Source organism: Sus scrofa, chromosome 12, assembly GCF_000003025.6.
Source record: "Sus scrofa isolate TJ Tabasco breed Duroc chromosome 12, Sscrofa11.1, whole genome shotgun sequence".
Classification (NCBI taxonomy): Eukaryota; Metazoa; Chordata; class Mammalia; order Artiodactyla; family Suidae; genus Sus; species Sus scrofa.
In genome coordinates this window covers 1,850,592-1,862,808 of record NC_010454.4, presented here as the reverse complement: position 1 = coordinate 1,862,808, position 12,217 = coordinate 1,850,592, and the positions used below count along the sequence as shown (strand labels likewise).

The 12,217-nt window shown below is 52.3% G+C and overlaps 1 protein-coding gene across 8 annotated transcripts in view; it reads left to right on the top strand.

Moving 5' to 3' along the window:
• The window catches only part of RPTOR (regulatory associated protein of MTOR complex 1), a 282,724-nt gene that overhangs the window by 129,036 nt on the left and 141,471 nt on the right, over positions 1–12,217 (top strand). For all 8 annotated transcript variants that reach the window (XM_021066495.1, XM_021066493.1, XM_021066492.1 and 5 more), the window contains one exon: positions 9,368–9,514. In XM_021066495.1, coding sequence (XP_020922154.1) covers positions 9,368–9,514 — 147 coding nt within the window. The remainder of the gene's footprint in view (positions 1–9,367; positions 9,515–12,217) is intronic.

The following is a 12,217-nucleotide window of genomic DNA, read 5'->3' as shown; positions in this document are numbered from 1 at the left end:
CTGCTCTCCGGGTGGGTCACTCCCCCAGGTGGCCAGCAGGGGGCAGGCGGGCCGCCGGGGCCCAGACCCTGCTCCTCCCTTAGGGGAGTGCCTTCCCTTCCTTGTGAAGGCCGAGATACCAACTTTATTGTAATCATTTTTATTAATTATTGTATTGTTACGGTTCAAGCCTGTGATTATAAAGAAGTGGAATGAAAGGAAACATGATGTAGCCGAGCGCCAGCCGTCCCTCAGCCAGTGAGAGATGAGCCTGCAGGGCCTGCCTCCCCGCAGGTGTCGGCCCCTTGAGCTCTGGTCTGACCTTGCTTCCCCACCCTCGGGGCATCTGCAGACACGCAGGGCAGGGTGTTTTGAGTTGACGAGATTGGCATCGGGCCTGCTGAGTCAGGCTCTGGGATCTGTCCTCCTCCCCGCTTTGTCCTGTCCCGCTGCCCGCAGCCTTCTGTCCCCATGTCCTCAACGAAGGACTCTGTCTCCACTGGTCGTGGCCATGATCCAGGCTCCTTGACAGCGGGCAGGGGCACCTGGCTTGCAGGCGGGCTGCGCGCTCTTCTCGCAGCACCATTTCTTCTCTGTTTTGTGTCTTTTTCTTATTTATTTGAAGGAATTCTTCCTCTTCTGGACCGTGACCCTTTATCATTTTGTGAATTGCGTGTGTCCCTACATTTTTGGCTTGGTTTCTCTGTCTGTCTGCTTCTGTTCTCGTGGGCCCTCAGGGGACAGAAGTCTTGATTCCGACGTGGCCACCTGCTCAGGCTTCCCTTAGGGGGTGTGCGTTTCATGTCTCGTTTGAGAAGACTTGCCATGTGCTGAGTTGATAAAGCATGCCACTGTTCTTTCAAAAGTGTATTTTTCTCCGTTAATGTAGGAATTTTCCATCTACCTGACACTGATTTTTGTACATACTGTTAGGTTAGGGTTCACCTTCTTTTTTCTTTTTTCAAATGGATCCCATCACCACTTCCTGCGAGCTTTGGACTCGATCTGCGTTTCTGAGCTCCCTGTCCCGGTCCCTGGGTCTGCCTCTGGGTCCGCAAACCATTTCAACGAGTGTAGGTTTTCAGTGATTCTCAGTATCTGGGAAGGCGAGTTTCACCTTTCATCCATGAAAATACTGAGTCACCCTGCCCGTCAGTGACTTGATGGGAGGAGACTCATTGTCTTTGTGTTATCGAGCCGTCTTCCAAACAAGGCTTTTTTTTTTTTATCATTTCACAAAGGTTTCTGCCATTTGCTGGAGGCATTCCTACTTACTGGATGTCTCTGGTGCTGTTCAAACCGCTTCTTATAAAACTGTGTCTGCTGAGTTTGCCGGGGTGCACGGCAGGGCAGGTGGCGTCTGCACGTTTACTTACGTCTGCTGGTGCTGGTGCTCTTGCTCGCTGGTGCTCGAGAGTTGCGCGTATCTTAAGATTGTGCTGAGAGACTCCGTGTCTGCAGAGGTGACAGTTTTCCTTCTTGGCTTTTCCCTCCCGTCTTGCTGTGCTGTCCTTGTGTCTTACTCTGCCGGCCAGCGCCTCCAGGAGGGAGGCGGCGCCTGGGTGTCTTTGTGTCCTTTCCAAGGGTTTGCTGCCTATGTGTCACTGTACAATGGGTGCGAAAAGTGTTTGCCAAGAGAGTGAAAAATAAGAAACCCCCTTTTACTGGATTAAAAAGTTCCTTTCCACTCCGAGTTCATTTTTCAAAATCATGAATAGATGTTGCCCTTTTTTTTCCGTTCTTTTTGAGCCACACTCATGCACATGGACGTTCCCAGGCCAGGGATCAAATCCAAGCTGCAGCTGCAACCTACACCACAGCTGCAGCACTGCCAGACTCTTAACCCACTGTGTCACTGCGGGAATTCCGGATGTTATATTCTCCCAAACCGCTGTGTGTGTGTGTGTGTGTGTGTGTGTGTGTGTGTGTGTGTGTGTGTGTGTGTGTGATTTTCCTCCTTTAAAGTGGAAACGCAGTCGATGATGTATGATGTTCAGATGTTAAGTCTACCCTCCCTTGTGGGATAACTCGGTATGTCTTTGTCAATTCCGTGTTTCTTGTAGAAACACGCAGCTGCCAGCCTCCACCACAACCCCAGCAGCACCAGAGCTCAGCGGCACCTGCCACCCACACCCCAGCTCACAGCAACGCCAGACCCTTAATCCACGAGTGAGACCAGGGCTCGAGCCCGTGTCCTCACGGACACCATAGACATGGGCATTTTTTTTTAGTGAAGTTATTTTACTCTCTTCCTGTAGTGAGTTATTGCAGTTATATGTCTGTCGTTTTAAAATTTAAAAAAAAAAGGCTTTATTTATTTATTTTTACACAGACTTTATAGAAAAGAATTTTTAAAGTATGGAGTTTCCATATACAGTTGTCTCTCAGTATCCCTGGGGGACAGGTTCCACGTCCCTCCGTGGACCCCCAAATCCATGGATGCTCGAGTCACGTAGTTGGCCCTGTATGTTCAGAGTTCCAAATCCCCAGATTAAACCAGCAGAGGAGTGTGTAGTCCTGCGTGTATTTGGTGAAAAAATCCCCTTATGAGTAGCCTGCACCGTTCAAACCCGCCTTGTTGGAGGGCCGCCTGTATCCTTGCTCCCTGCCTGGCCCTCAGCTTCTCCTGTCGTTAACGTCTTGCTGTGGGGCGATGCATGTGTGGCACTCAGTCACCCAGTGTTGATCAGTTACGACCAGCTAGACTCCGTAGTTTACAGGAGGGTTCCTTCTTTGGGTGGTACAGTTCTGTGGGCTTCGCCCAATACAGGATATCTTGTATCTGCCATTGCCGCAGCCCTAAAATTCCTGTGTTCCACCTGTATCTCCCAAGCCCTGGCAACTGCTCCTGTTTCAACTATCTCTGCAGTTTTACCTCTTCCAAAATGTCATGTAGTTGGACTCATGGAGTTTGTAGTGCTTTCACACCAGCTTTTTCCAATTAGGAATGTGCACGCGAGGTTCCTTCGTGTCTTTTCATGGCTTGATCGTTCATTTTTTATGCTGAAAATCATTTGGACGTTATTTGGACGTTCCGCTCCCGAGGGGCACCCTGCTTGCTTCCGGTTTGGGCAGTTGTGAGTAAAGTGGTTCTGAACTTTCGTGTGCATGTTTCGTACGGACACGTGGTTTCTCCTCGTTTGCCTAAGTGCCTAGGAGAGCCGATGCTGGACGGGCCGGCCGGGTAGCTGTCTAAGAAACTGCCGAGCTCCGGCTGACGGTGGCTGCGTCATTTGCACCCCCACCCGCGACAGATGAGAGTCCCTGTTGCTCCCCGCCCTCCTGAGCCTGTGGTTGCTGGGTCTGGGAGCCGAGCCATTCTAACTAGCGCGTGGCGGCAGCTCACTGTTTTAATTTGCACTTCCTTGATGACACGTGATGTTGAAAATCTTTTCACACGCTCGTTTGCTGTCTGCCTGTTTTCCTTCGTGGGGTTCATACCTTTCACCCATTTTTAAACGGGTTACCTGTGTTCTTCCTCAGTTTGGGGAGACGTTTGGTTGCACGTCCTCTAGCGGGTACGTGTTTGGTAAGTACCCCTCCCTCCCCGTGACTTGTGCTCTCATTCTCGGGACGGTGGGTCCAGGCCACTTCCTCCAGAAGGCCCCACGTTCTGATTTACCTCCTGTGTGTGTTCATGTGTGTATATCAGACGGCATAAAAAGCAAGACCAGGAGTTCCCGTCGTGGCGCAGTGGTTAACGAATCCACCTAGGAACCATGAGGTTGCGGGTTCCGTCCCTGCCTTGCTCAGTGGGTTAACGATCCGGCGTTGCCGTGAGCTGTGGTGTAGGTTACAGACGTGGCTCGGATCCCGCGTTGCTGTGGCTCTGGCGTAGGCCGGTGGCTACAGCTCCGATTGGACCCCTAGCCTGGGAACCTCCATGTGCTGCGGGAGCAGCCCAAGAAATGGCAAAAAGACCAAAAAAGAAAAAAAAAGAAAAAAAAGCAAGATCACGCTTGGTCGGTCGGAAGAGATGCCCTTCAAATACAAAGACGCATAAAGGTTGAACGTAAAAAGATGTATCAGGAAGCACTAGCTGTAAGAGAGCCGGAGTGGCTGCAGTCCTAATGGGAGGCTAGACTTGGAGACGAGGGGCGTTGCCACGGAAGAAGTCGGCACGTCGCAGTGTCAGACGGGCAGGTCGTCGCAACGACAGGAACGGTCTTGAGTGTGTGAGCATTCAGAATGCGTGAAGCAGGATCGCCAGGACCCGTGGGCCTGAGAAACGCGTCCATCATTCTAGCCGAGTATTTGAATAACCATCTGGCAGCAATTGATAGGTTAAAACGGATACTAAAATCGAAGATAAAATTGATAATAGAAAACTTTCTCACAGAAGTTCCCGTTGTAGTTCAGAGGGTTAATTAAGACCCCAACTTGGTCCGTGAGGATCAGTAGGTTCAGGATCCGACGCTGCTGGAAGCTTCAGTGCAGGTCACAGACGCCGCTCCGATCCCTCGGATTTGACCCCTCGCCTGGGCTCTTCCATGTGCCATAGGTGCGGCACTAAAAAGCAGAAACAAAACCACTGAGGCCCAAAAGGAATGTTGCCACATCTCCTAAGACGTGGAAAGATAAGGAAAGAGCAATAATTTTGTACCAATACATTTAACAACATAAACTAGACGGAAAATGCCTAAGATGCACCTTTCCAATAGCTACCCAAAATGAACTAGAAAGTCTAAATAGCCCTATATCAGTAAAATAAATTTGAATCCATAGTGAAAAACCTTCTTACATGTTGACCCGTGGATGAGTGGATATTTTTATTTAAGTGTCGTCTTAGTCAAATGCTTCCTGATCACTGTAAACCCTTAAATCATAGATGGAGAAAGGGAAGTATTCTTTACGACGCATAAGAAGGACAGGCGACACCAGGGCTGGACAGTGAGTTCCTCCGTTTGCATCCACACCGGCACTGTCTACACCACGGTCCTCAAAGCCTGGGTCCACACCCTGGGCAGCAGTGTTCTTGGAATTTGTGAGGAATGCAGATCACCAGACGCCCCTTCTGGGGAGGGGCCCGGAGAGCCCTGTGTTACCGGCCCTCCCGGCCGTTCTGATGGGCGCTCATTTGCCAGCTCTTCCTCCAGGCCTGGTTTCCAAATACAGGCCGTCTGAGAAGAAAGACCTCACTGAAGGATTCATCTCTCAGCGTCAAGGAAACAGTGTTTCTAAAAACCTTGAAGCTCTCATGGAGAAACGGCCAGAGTTTTCCATCCCTTCTCCAGAAAAAAATGGAGGTTTTTTTTACTGATGGTCTTAGTTGTGGCTCTCAAACCAACAATGCTGGATAGGTTGAGTTTAGGATAAAATTAACAGCTTTTTTTCCGGAGACGGGGTGTGTGTGTGCTGCCTTCTCAATGTGGATAAAGTAACAATTGTAACAAATTACAACTGTGGTGGGGTACAAGTGTTGCTCTTAAAAAACATCACAAATAGATCTTGTGATCATAGCACATTTAAAAGCCTTTGTGGTCCATCTTTCAACAGAATCAATAATGAACGGTATGCTAACCTTGAATACGAGGCATCTATTTGATAGCGACACGCAGGTTTTCAAAACCAATAAATTCTATTATTTAAAGAAATTCATTTGGAACTGCTCATGGGATAAACAATTGTGTAACTATAAGAAAAGAAAAAAGTATCAACAAAACCAGTAAATGTTCCCCCTTAAGGACTTTCAGGGACCAGAAGTTGGCTTGTGACTTCTATCCCGGGGGGGTTTGGTCCCCACATACCCCTGCCCCACACCTGCTGTCGCTTGGCCGCCGTCTCCTGCCGCTGGTTCCTTTAGGAGGAGGACGAATCTTCTGCTAAGCCGTGCTCCCTGCTGTCCTCGGAGAACGGCCTCAGCAGACGCCCTCACCGTCCGGGGGCCCGGGTCCCCAGCCACCCGGGTCCTGCGGTGCCTGTCGTGGGGTCAGAGGAAGCTCACCTCCAGAAGGGGCTGCCGCCAAGCCCGCGGGAGGACGCCACGTGCAGGTGGCTGCGGCTTCTGGCTCAGGTTCTGAGTTCTCAGGCGGCAGGTGTGCAGATCCTCCTGACCCACAGCGGGGCCGTGCCCGCCAGAGCCACCTCAGCTGAAGGAGTGAAGCCTCACACCAGCTTGGGGCACCCAGTTGGCCCACAGTTGGGCGGAGTCCCCTCCCGGAGCCTGTCTGATGACCCGCGCTGGCGCCCCCACGTGGTGGACTGAGCTCTGCAACGACCGTGACTGCCGAGCAGGACGGGCTCTGGGGCCCCGCGGTTGTCAGCGTGTCCCTTGGCCCCCTTGGTGCTCGCGGGCTGAGTGGAAGCTGCTGCCCAGAAAGGTCCACGGTCGGAACTGGAAGGAGCGCTGGTTTCTCCTGAACGTGTGCCATGTGGAGCCATTGAGTCCAGAAGATGTGAGTTGAACTGCAGGCAGGCGGACGTGGAGAGCTGATGGCCTAGGGAGCCCTGGAGCTCAGCCTTTCCTCCCTCCCTCCAGCAGTCACGTGCATTTTGTTTTTTGAAAAAATACGAGTAATTTCTAAAAGATTCCAAGAGAACAGAAGTGTGAAGGGAACACATACCACACTTTCTCAGCTCTTTCTCAGCCCCCCCCCGGCCCCCGCCCGCCCCTCCCAGCCAGAGAGAGAACAGCCTTCGCGGTCCTGTGTTCTTTCTGCACCGGGCGCAGGACCTTTCACGCAGCACCTTCCTGCTGAGCCCTCACCCGTTGGCTTAAGGGCTGGGGTGTGCGTTGCACACACAGTGGAATCACGTTACACATGAAGTTCTAGGACGTGGCTTTTGGAAATCATGGCCAGCCTCTGCTGCCTTTCCGTGTCCCTGCGTACAGAGGGCCCGGCTCTGCAGGCCCGCGTGGCCTCCCCAGTGGACGTAATGGCACCGCCGCTGGATAGAGAGGGGTCCAGGGTAGGCTGGGATAGGCCACGCGGGCTGCTGGGCTGGCCATGGCATTGCCCTGGCCCTCACAGCTCTGCCGGCCCCCACGCGCGTGTCTGCGTGGTGGAAGGTGGCCTGCCACGCCGCCTTTCCTCCGGGGGCAGATGGGCAGCACTTGTAATTTGAATGCATTTCTGCTCGTGTCCCATTGGCCAGAATGGAGCTGCGAGCTCAGATGTAGCTGCAAAGGGAGCTGGGACATGTGCTCCACTAACCCTGCACTGGCGAAGAGGGGCTCCGGGGTCCGACCGGCAGCCGCCTACAGTGGGTACAGACACTGAAGGGTTTTACCAGTGAGAGCGCCGTGCCTCCCCGCAGGCACGTTCCTGTGGACACAACACGAGTGTTTCTGGACAAGAGACGCCTCGGAGTCAAAAGCACAGACATTACGAGATTTCGGAGCCGCCCACATGGTCTAAAGAAAGCTGCCCGGGTTGACCCTCCCGCGAAGGATGAACCAGTGCCCTGCTGGACACCCTGGTCCACGCGGGGCGCTCGCCAGCTTTTATTTTCTTTCCAGTTTGCTGGAGGGAGACGGGGAGATGGGCGGGTGGTCCTCACGGTAAGCGGCAGCCCCGCCGTTAACGGAGAGAGCGCGCCTTACGTGGCTGACCATTTGTGTTCCTCTTCTGCAAACGGCCTGTGTGACGCTTTCGCTTGCTGCGTACTGTTTGTTGTTGTTTTGTCTTTGCTCATCTGCAGTAGAAGCTTATTTACACACACCCACATAAATGAGTCCTCTCTCACGTGCACTGTACGTACTTTATTCTTCAATTGCTTGTCATTGGTATGTTTCTATCAGAATTATGTGATTTTTATGTTGCAGTTTTCCAGGTTTTGTGTGCTTAAGGTCTCTTTCATAGCAAAATGAATCTAAAAATCTTTTTTCTCCTTTGTATTTAGTTTTCAATCTGTCCTGGTGTGTGTGTGCGCGCGAGCGCTCCGGCGGCAGTGCTGGCTGCTTAGTTAAATTTTGCAGCAGCCTATCGGCTTGTTCCTCCTTTCCTCTCGGACTTGAAACACCACCTTCATCACGGTTGTGCATGTGGGTCCGCTTCCGGGCGTTCTCTCCTCGTCTGGCCTCCCCGACACCATCCTGTAATTACGGTAGATTTATATCGTCTATTTAATATCCGGCAGCATAAGGCCCCGCTCGTTCTTTCTTTAAAAAAAATACTTTTGCTGTTCTTACGCATGTCCCTTGAGCACTAACTTCAGAATCAGCTTGTCACCGTCCGTTGAAGAAGCCGCCTGCTGGTGTTTGGACGGGGCGCTGCCGCCATCGAGTCCTCAGGGGAGAACCGCCGCCCTCGCCCTCTGAGTTCTTCCGCAGGCGGGTTTATTTAGAGCCAGGGTCGTGGTGAGGAGACCAAGCCACCCGGTGGGGCAGTTCCGTGAGGTGGGATGCCCAGTGTCTTGGGGGGGTCCCCGTGATGGAGGTGTCTGCGCACAGACACGTGCACACACACGTGCACACTGTGCACAAACCACCCCCCCCCGCGCGCGCCCCCGGCCGGGACGTGTGTGCGGGAAGCCTCTGTGGGGCCGCTGCTGCCTTGGTTCGTCTTCCTCCGGGCAGCACGCGGGGCGGGCTCGGCGCTCAGCATTCAGGAGACACGGTCACCTTTACCGCAGGTGCACAGAATGGGGCCCTGCCGGCGTGTCCCCCGGGGAAGGTCAGCCAGCCTGGGGTTCTGTGCAGAGAGCGGCTTCAAACGGGTCCCTTCTCTGGCGAGGTGAGGACCCCTCCTCTCTTGTTCACCTGGCGTCTCTGCAGTGTTCCTGGCCGACCCGCACCGCGGGTCAGAAAACGGTTCACTCTGCGGACTGGCGTTAATGCGATACTGTTCTGCGACGCAAAAAAACGATTGCGGGGCCCCATCCCCGGGGCCCCTTGTGTGACTTACGTCATCCAGAGGGTCCAGGGCTGATGGGCGGCTCGGAGCTGAAAGGCAGGCAGGGGGACGGGCACGGTTGGGCCCGGCCAGCTCTTCAGGGCGCGTGTGCGTGCGTGTACGTGCGTGCGTGGGCGTGGGTGTGCGTGCACAGGATGGGGAAGGTGCAGGGCTGGCTCAGAGCTGAAAGGCGGGGCGGGGGGACGGGCACGGTTGGGCCCGGCCAGCCCTTCAGGGCACGTGTGCATGCGTGTGTGTGTGTGTGTGTGTGTGTGTGTGTGTGTGCAGGACGGGGAAGGTGCGGGGTCAGCGGCGTGAGGGGCACACATGTCCGGGGCTTTGCAGGAGAAGCCCTGGTCCGGCTGCCCAGGGAGATGGGGCCAGGGAGCGCGTTCCCAGGAGGTCAAGCCGGGCCGGAGCTGTGCCCACGGCCCGCGTGCGGGCAGCTGCGAGAGCTTCGTTTTGCTCGCAGCCGGGGTTGGCCACAGGGCGGGCGGGCGGGCAGGCCTCCTCGAGGCGCAGGCGTGAGTCACGCGCTGCGTTTTCTCTTGCAGAACTACACGCAGTACATCCCGCTGTCCATATACGACCTGCAGACGTGGATGGGCAGCCCGTCCATCTTCGTCTACGACTGCTCCAACGCCGGCCTCATCGTCAAGTCCTTCAAGCAGTTCGCCCTGCAGCGCGAGCAGGAGCTGGAGGTGAGGCCCGCGCCGCTGCCCCTTGAGCCGCAGACCTGTTTCCCGGGGCGGGGGCGGGGTTTGGGGACGAGAACGGGGGAGGGACTCGTCGCCAGCGCTGGGGCTTGTTTTCTGTCCCCTTTTACCCGCGTCCTTTTCAGTCTGAACTGGAATTAGACGATGACGTTAATCGAGTGGCACGCGTGCCGGTGGCTGTGTCTCCGAGATAGAGGTAAAAACACAGCAGACACGTTTATTTTCGGAGAAGTGGTCCCGTATCTGTGCACGGCCTTCAGTTCCACCGGCGTCTTGGTTATCGGCCGCATTTTTGTTTTTTCTTCTGTGTTCCCAAAAAAACTCCAAAAACCCAAACCCACGAAGCTGAATCCATACAACAAACCAAAACAGATGCCATTTAAAGAACCGAAGAGCTAGTGTAGTGCTGTGATCACGGAGAGACCTTTTTCTTGGTTGTTTTAATTAATATTTGATGTTCGAATTAAGCAGCGAGTTCCAAAGAGAACGGAAGAGGCAGTTTGAGTTAAGAGCCCTCCCTGCGGCGGCCGCAGGAGCCTGAGCCTGAGAGTACTGAGCCGCCAGGGGTCTGCTTTCCGCCTGGTTGCCGTGCAGGACCGTCTCGAGTAGGAGGAGAAACGGCCCTGAGTACCTGTTTCGTCAAGCCTTTTGGGTCTGTGCAATTTTAACGCATTGTTATGTTGTTCACATTTCATCAGAGGAGATTGCTGAGATAATCAGCAATAAAATTTGAAATTCTCCTTGGTAGCAGTTAACGTGTCATACAGTTCATATTTTGTATTTGTAAGTGAAGCCCTTATGCAGAATATTGCACCAGAGTGACTGGCAAATGGCTTCCCCTCGATCCTTGAAAAGGGAACCTAGCACCACACGTTATTATCGTGATTATTGTTGGTGTTAATTTTGCATTCCAGAACAAAAGAAGGGGAAGACTGCATTTTCTGTCATTAAATGTTTATCTTGATTTTAGGCGCTTCCTCGAATTTTACTCAAGGGATGGATTATCTGACGAGTGCTAAAACTCAAAAGTACCGGAGGGTAGCTGGCATTCCTCGTCTCAAGTAATGAATGTTGCAGAGGAAATCTTTCCTGTCTTACATTTAAAATATGTAAATAAAAATGCCAAAGAATCCTGCCTAATTTTTATCTCCAATTTGTGAGCTGCAGGGTGGTGAAGGCAAGACCAGTATAGCAGCCTTCGTTAATTAAAACACGTTAATACAGCCCCTCTCCATGCTTCTCAGCAGAAGGCGAGTATCTCTCACAGGCCTGAAGCTCAGTGTTTGCGCTCCAGCGCGTGGCGTGTCTGCGCTGCCGGGGCTGTGTGTGCTCTCCGTGTGTTGCCAAGGATTAATCAGCCCGAGAAACTGTTCATTTCATTGAGTGCAACCACAAAGTTTTCCATGCATCTTTTTTTTGGGGGGGGGCGGTGTTTAATTGACTAATTCCTCATGGAGGAGAGCAAATGAAAAATATGTCATTTGAAGTGGCAAATGCGTGGCAGTGCAAAGCTATACCATATGTTTTATAATTAGCTCTGGCTTTTATCTTCATTCTTTTCTTAATTACAGTGTAGATAAGTCTTATGGTTTTTCCATTACAGTTACTGTTATTGGCTATTGTTCAGCTGGTCTCTTTTGCATAAACAGCGGAAATTAAAATGATAAAATTGGCTCTCAGCTAATATCTTAATGTTCACGTTAGTCTTTTTTTTTTTTTTTTTTTTTAATCTGCTGTAGAAACAGCAATCCTGTGTGGCCTCCTAGGTTTTTTTTTTTTTTTTAATTCTTTCCCTGTCTATAGTCGGCCAGATTCTTTGTAAATTTATGATACATTTTAACACTTTTGGTGGGTAGGTGATAACATGGGAACTGAGAGAAGGTGGCAGGTAAGATGGTTTGTGCCAGAGTTTTAAAAATAAGGAGAGTAAAAATGATTAAATATAATGTAAGAAACTAGTTACCCGGCCCAGAAAGCCTCCAGGTAATAAACATTAGCACAGACACGCGTGACATAAATGTTAAGAGCGGCCTCTCCGCTTGCACATTCTCTGTCGCGCGGTGCTTGTGCCGGGCCGGAGGGTTCCTCCCGCGGACTTCCATCCCAGGGGGGCGCCGGGGGAAAGCGGAAGCTGCCTTCGTGAAAGCAGCGCGTGAGTCATCGCAGAAAAAGGCAGGTCTGTGCCTCGGTGACCTGTCACAGCGCTCGGCCATTTGAAGTGAAGGCACGTCTTCACTTCTCTCTGCTTTCAGTGTTCTTTTTAAAATTAGTATATGCCATGCTTTTAAAACTCAGCAGTGCTGAGGATTTGCAGCACGTGAAATTGTTGCTGGCCCCATGGCTCCTTGGCCGGAACTGTGCTGCTGCAGGGAACCTGTTTGAGCTGTGTGCACAGCTGGGCGCTATCTGCATAAATATAAGTTATGTGCTTGTACTACTGCCTCCTGATTCATACATTTTATGTTATCTGTGGGCTTTCTGTTTGTTTGTTTGTTTTGTCTTTTTTAGCGCTGCTCCTATGGCATATGGAAGGTCCCAGGCTAGGAGTTGAATCGGAGTTGCAGGTGCCGGCCTACACCACAGCCACAGCAACACGGGATCCAAGCCATGTCTGCAACCTACACCGCAGCTCGAGGCAATGCCAGTCCTTGATGCACTGAGCAAGGTCCGGGATCAAACCTGCATCCT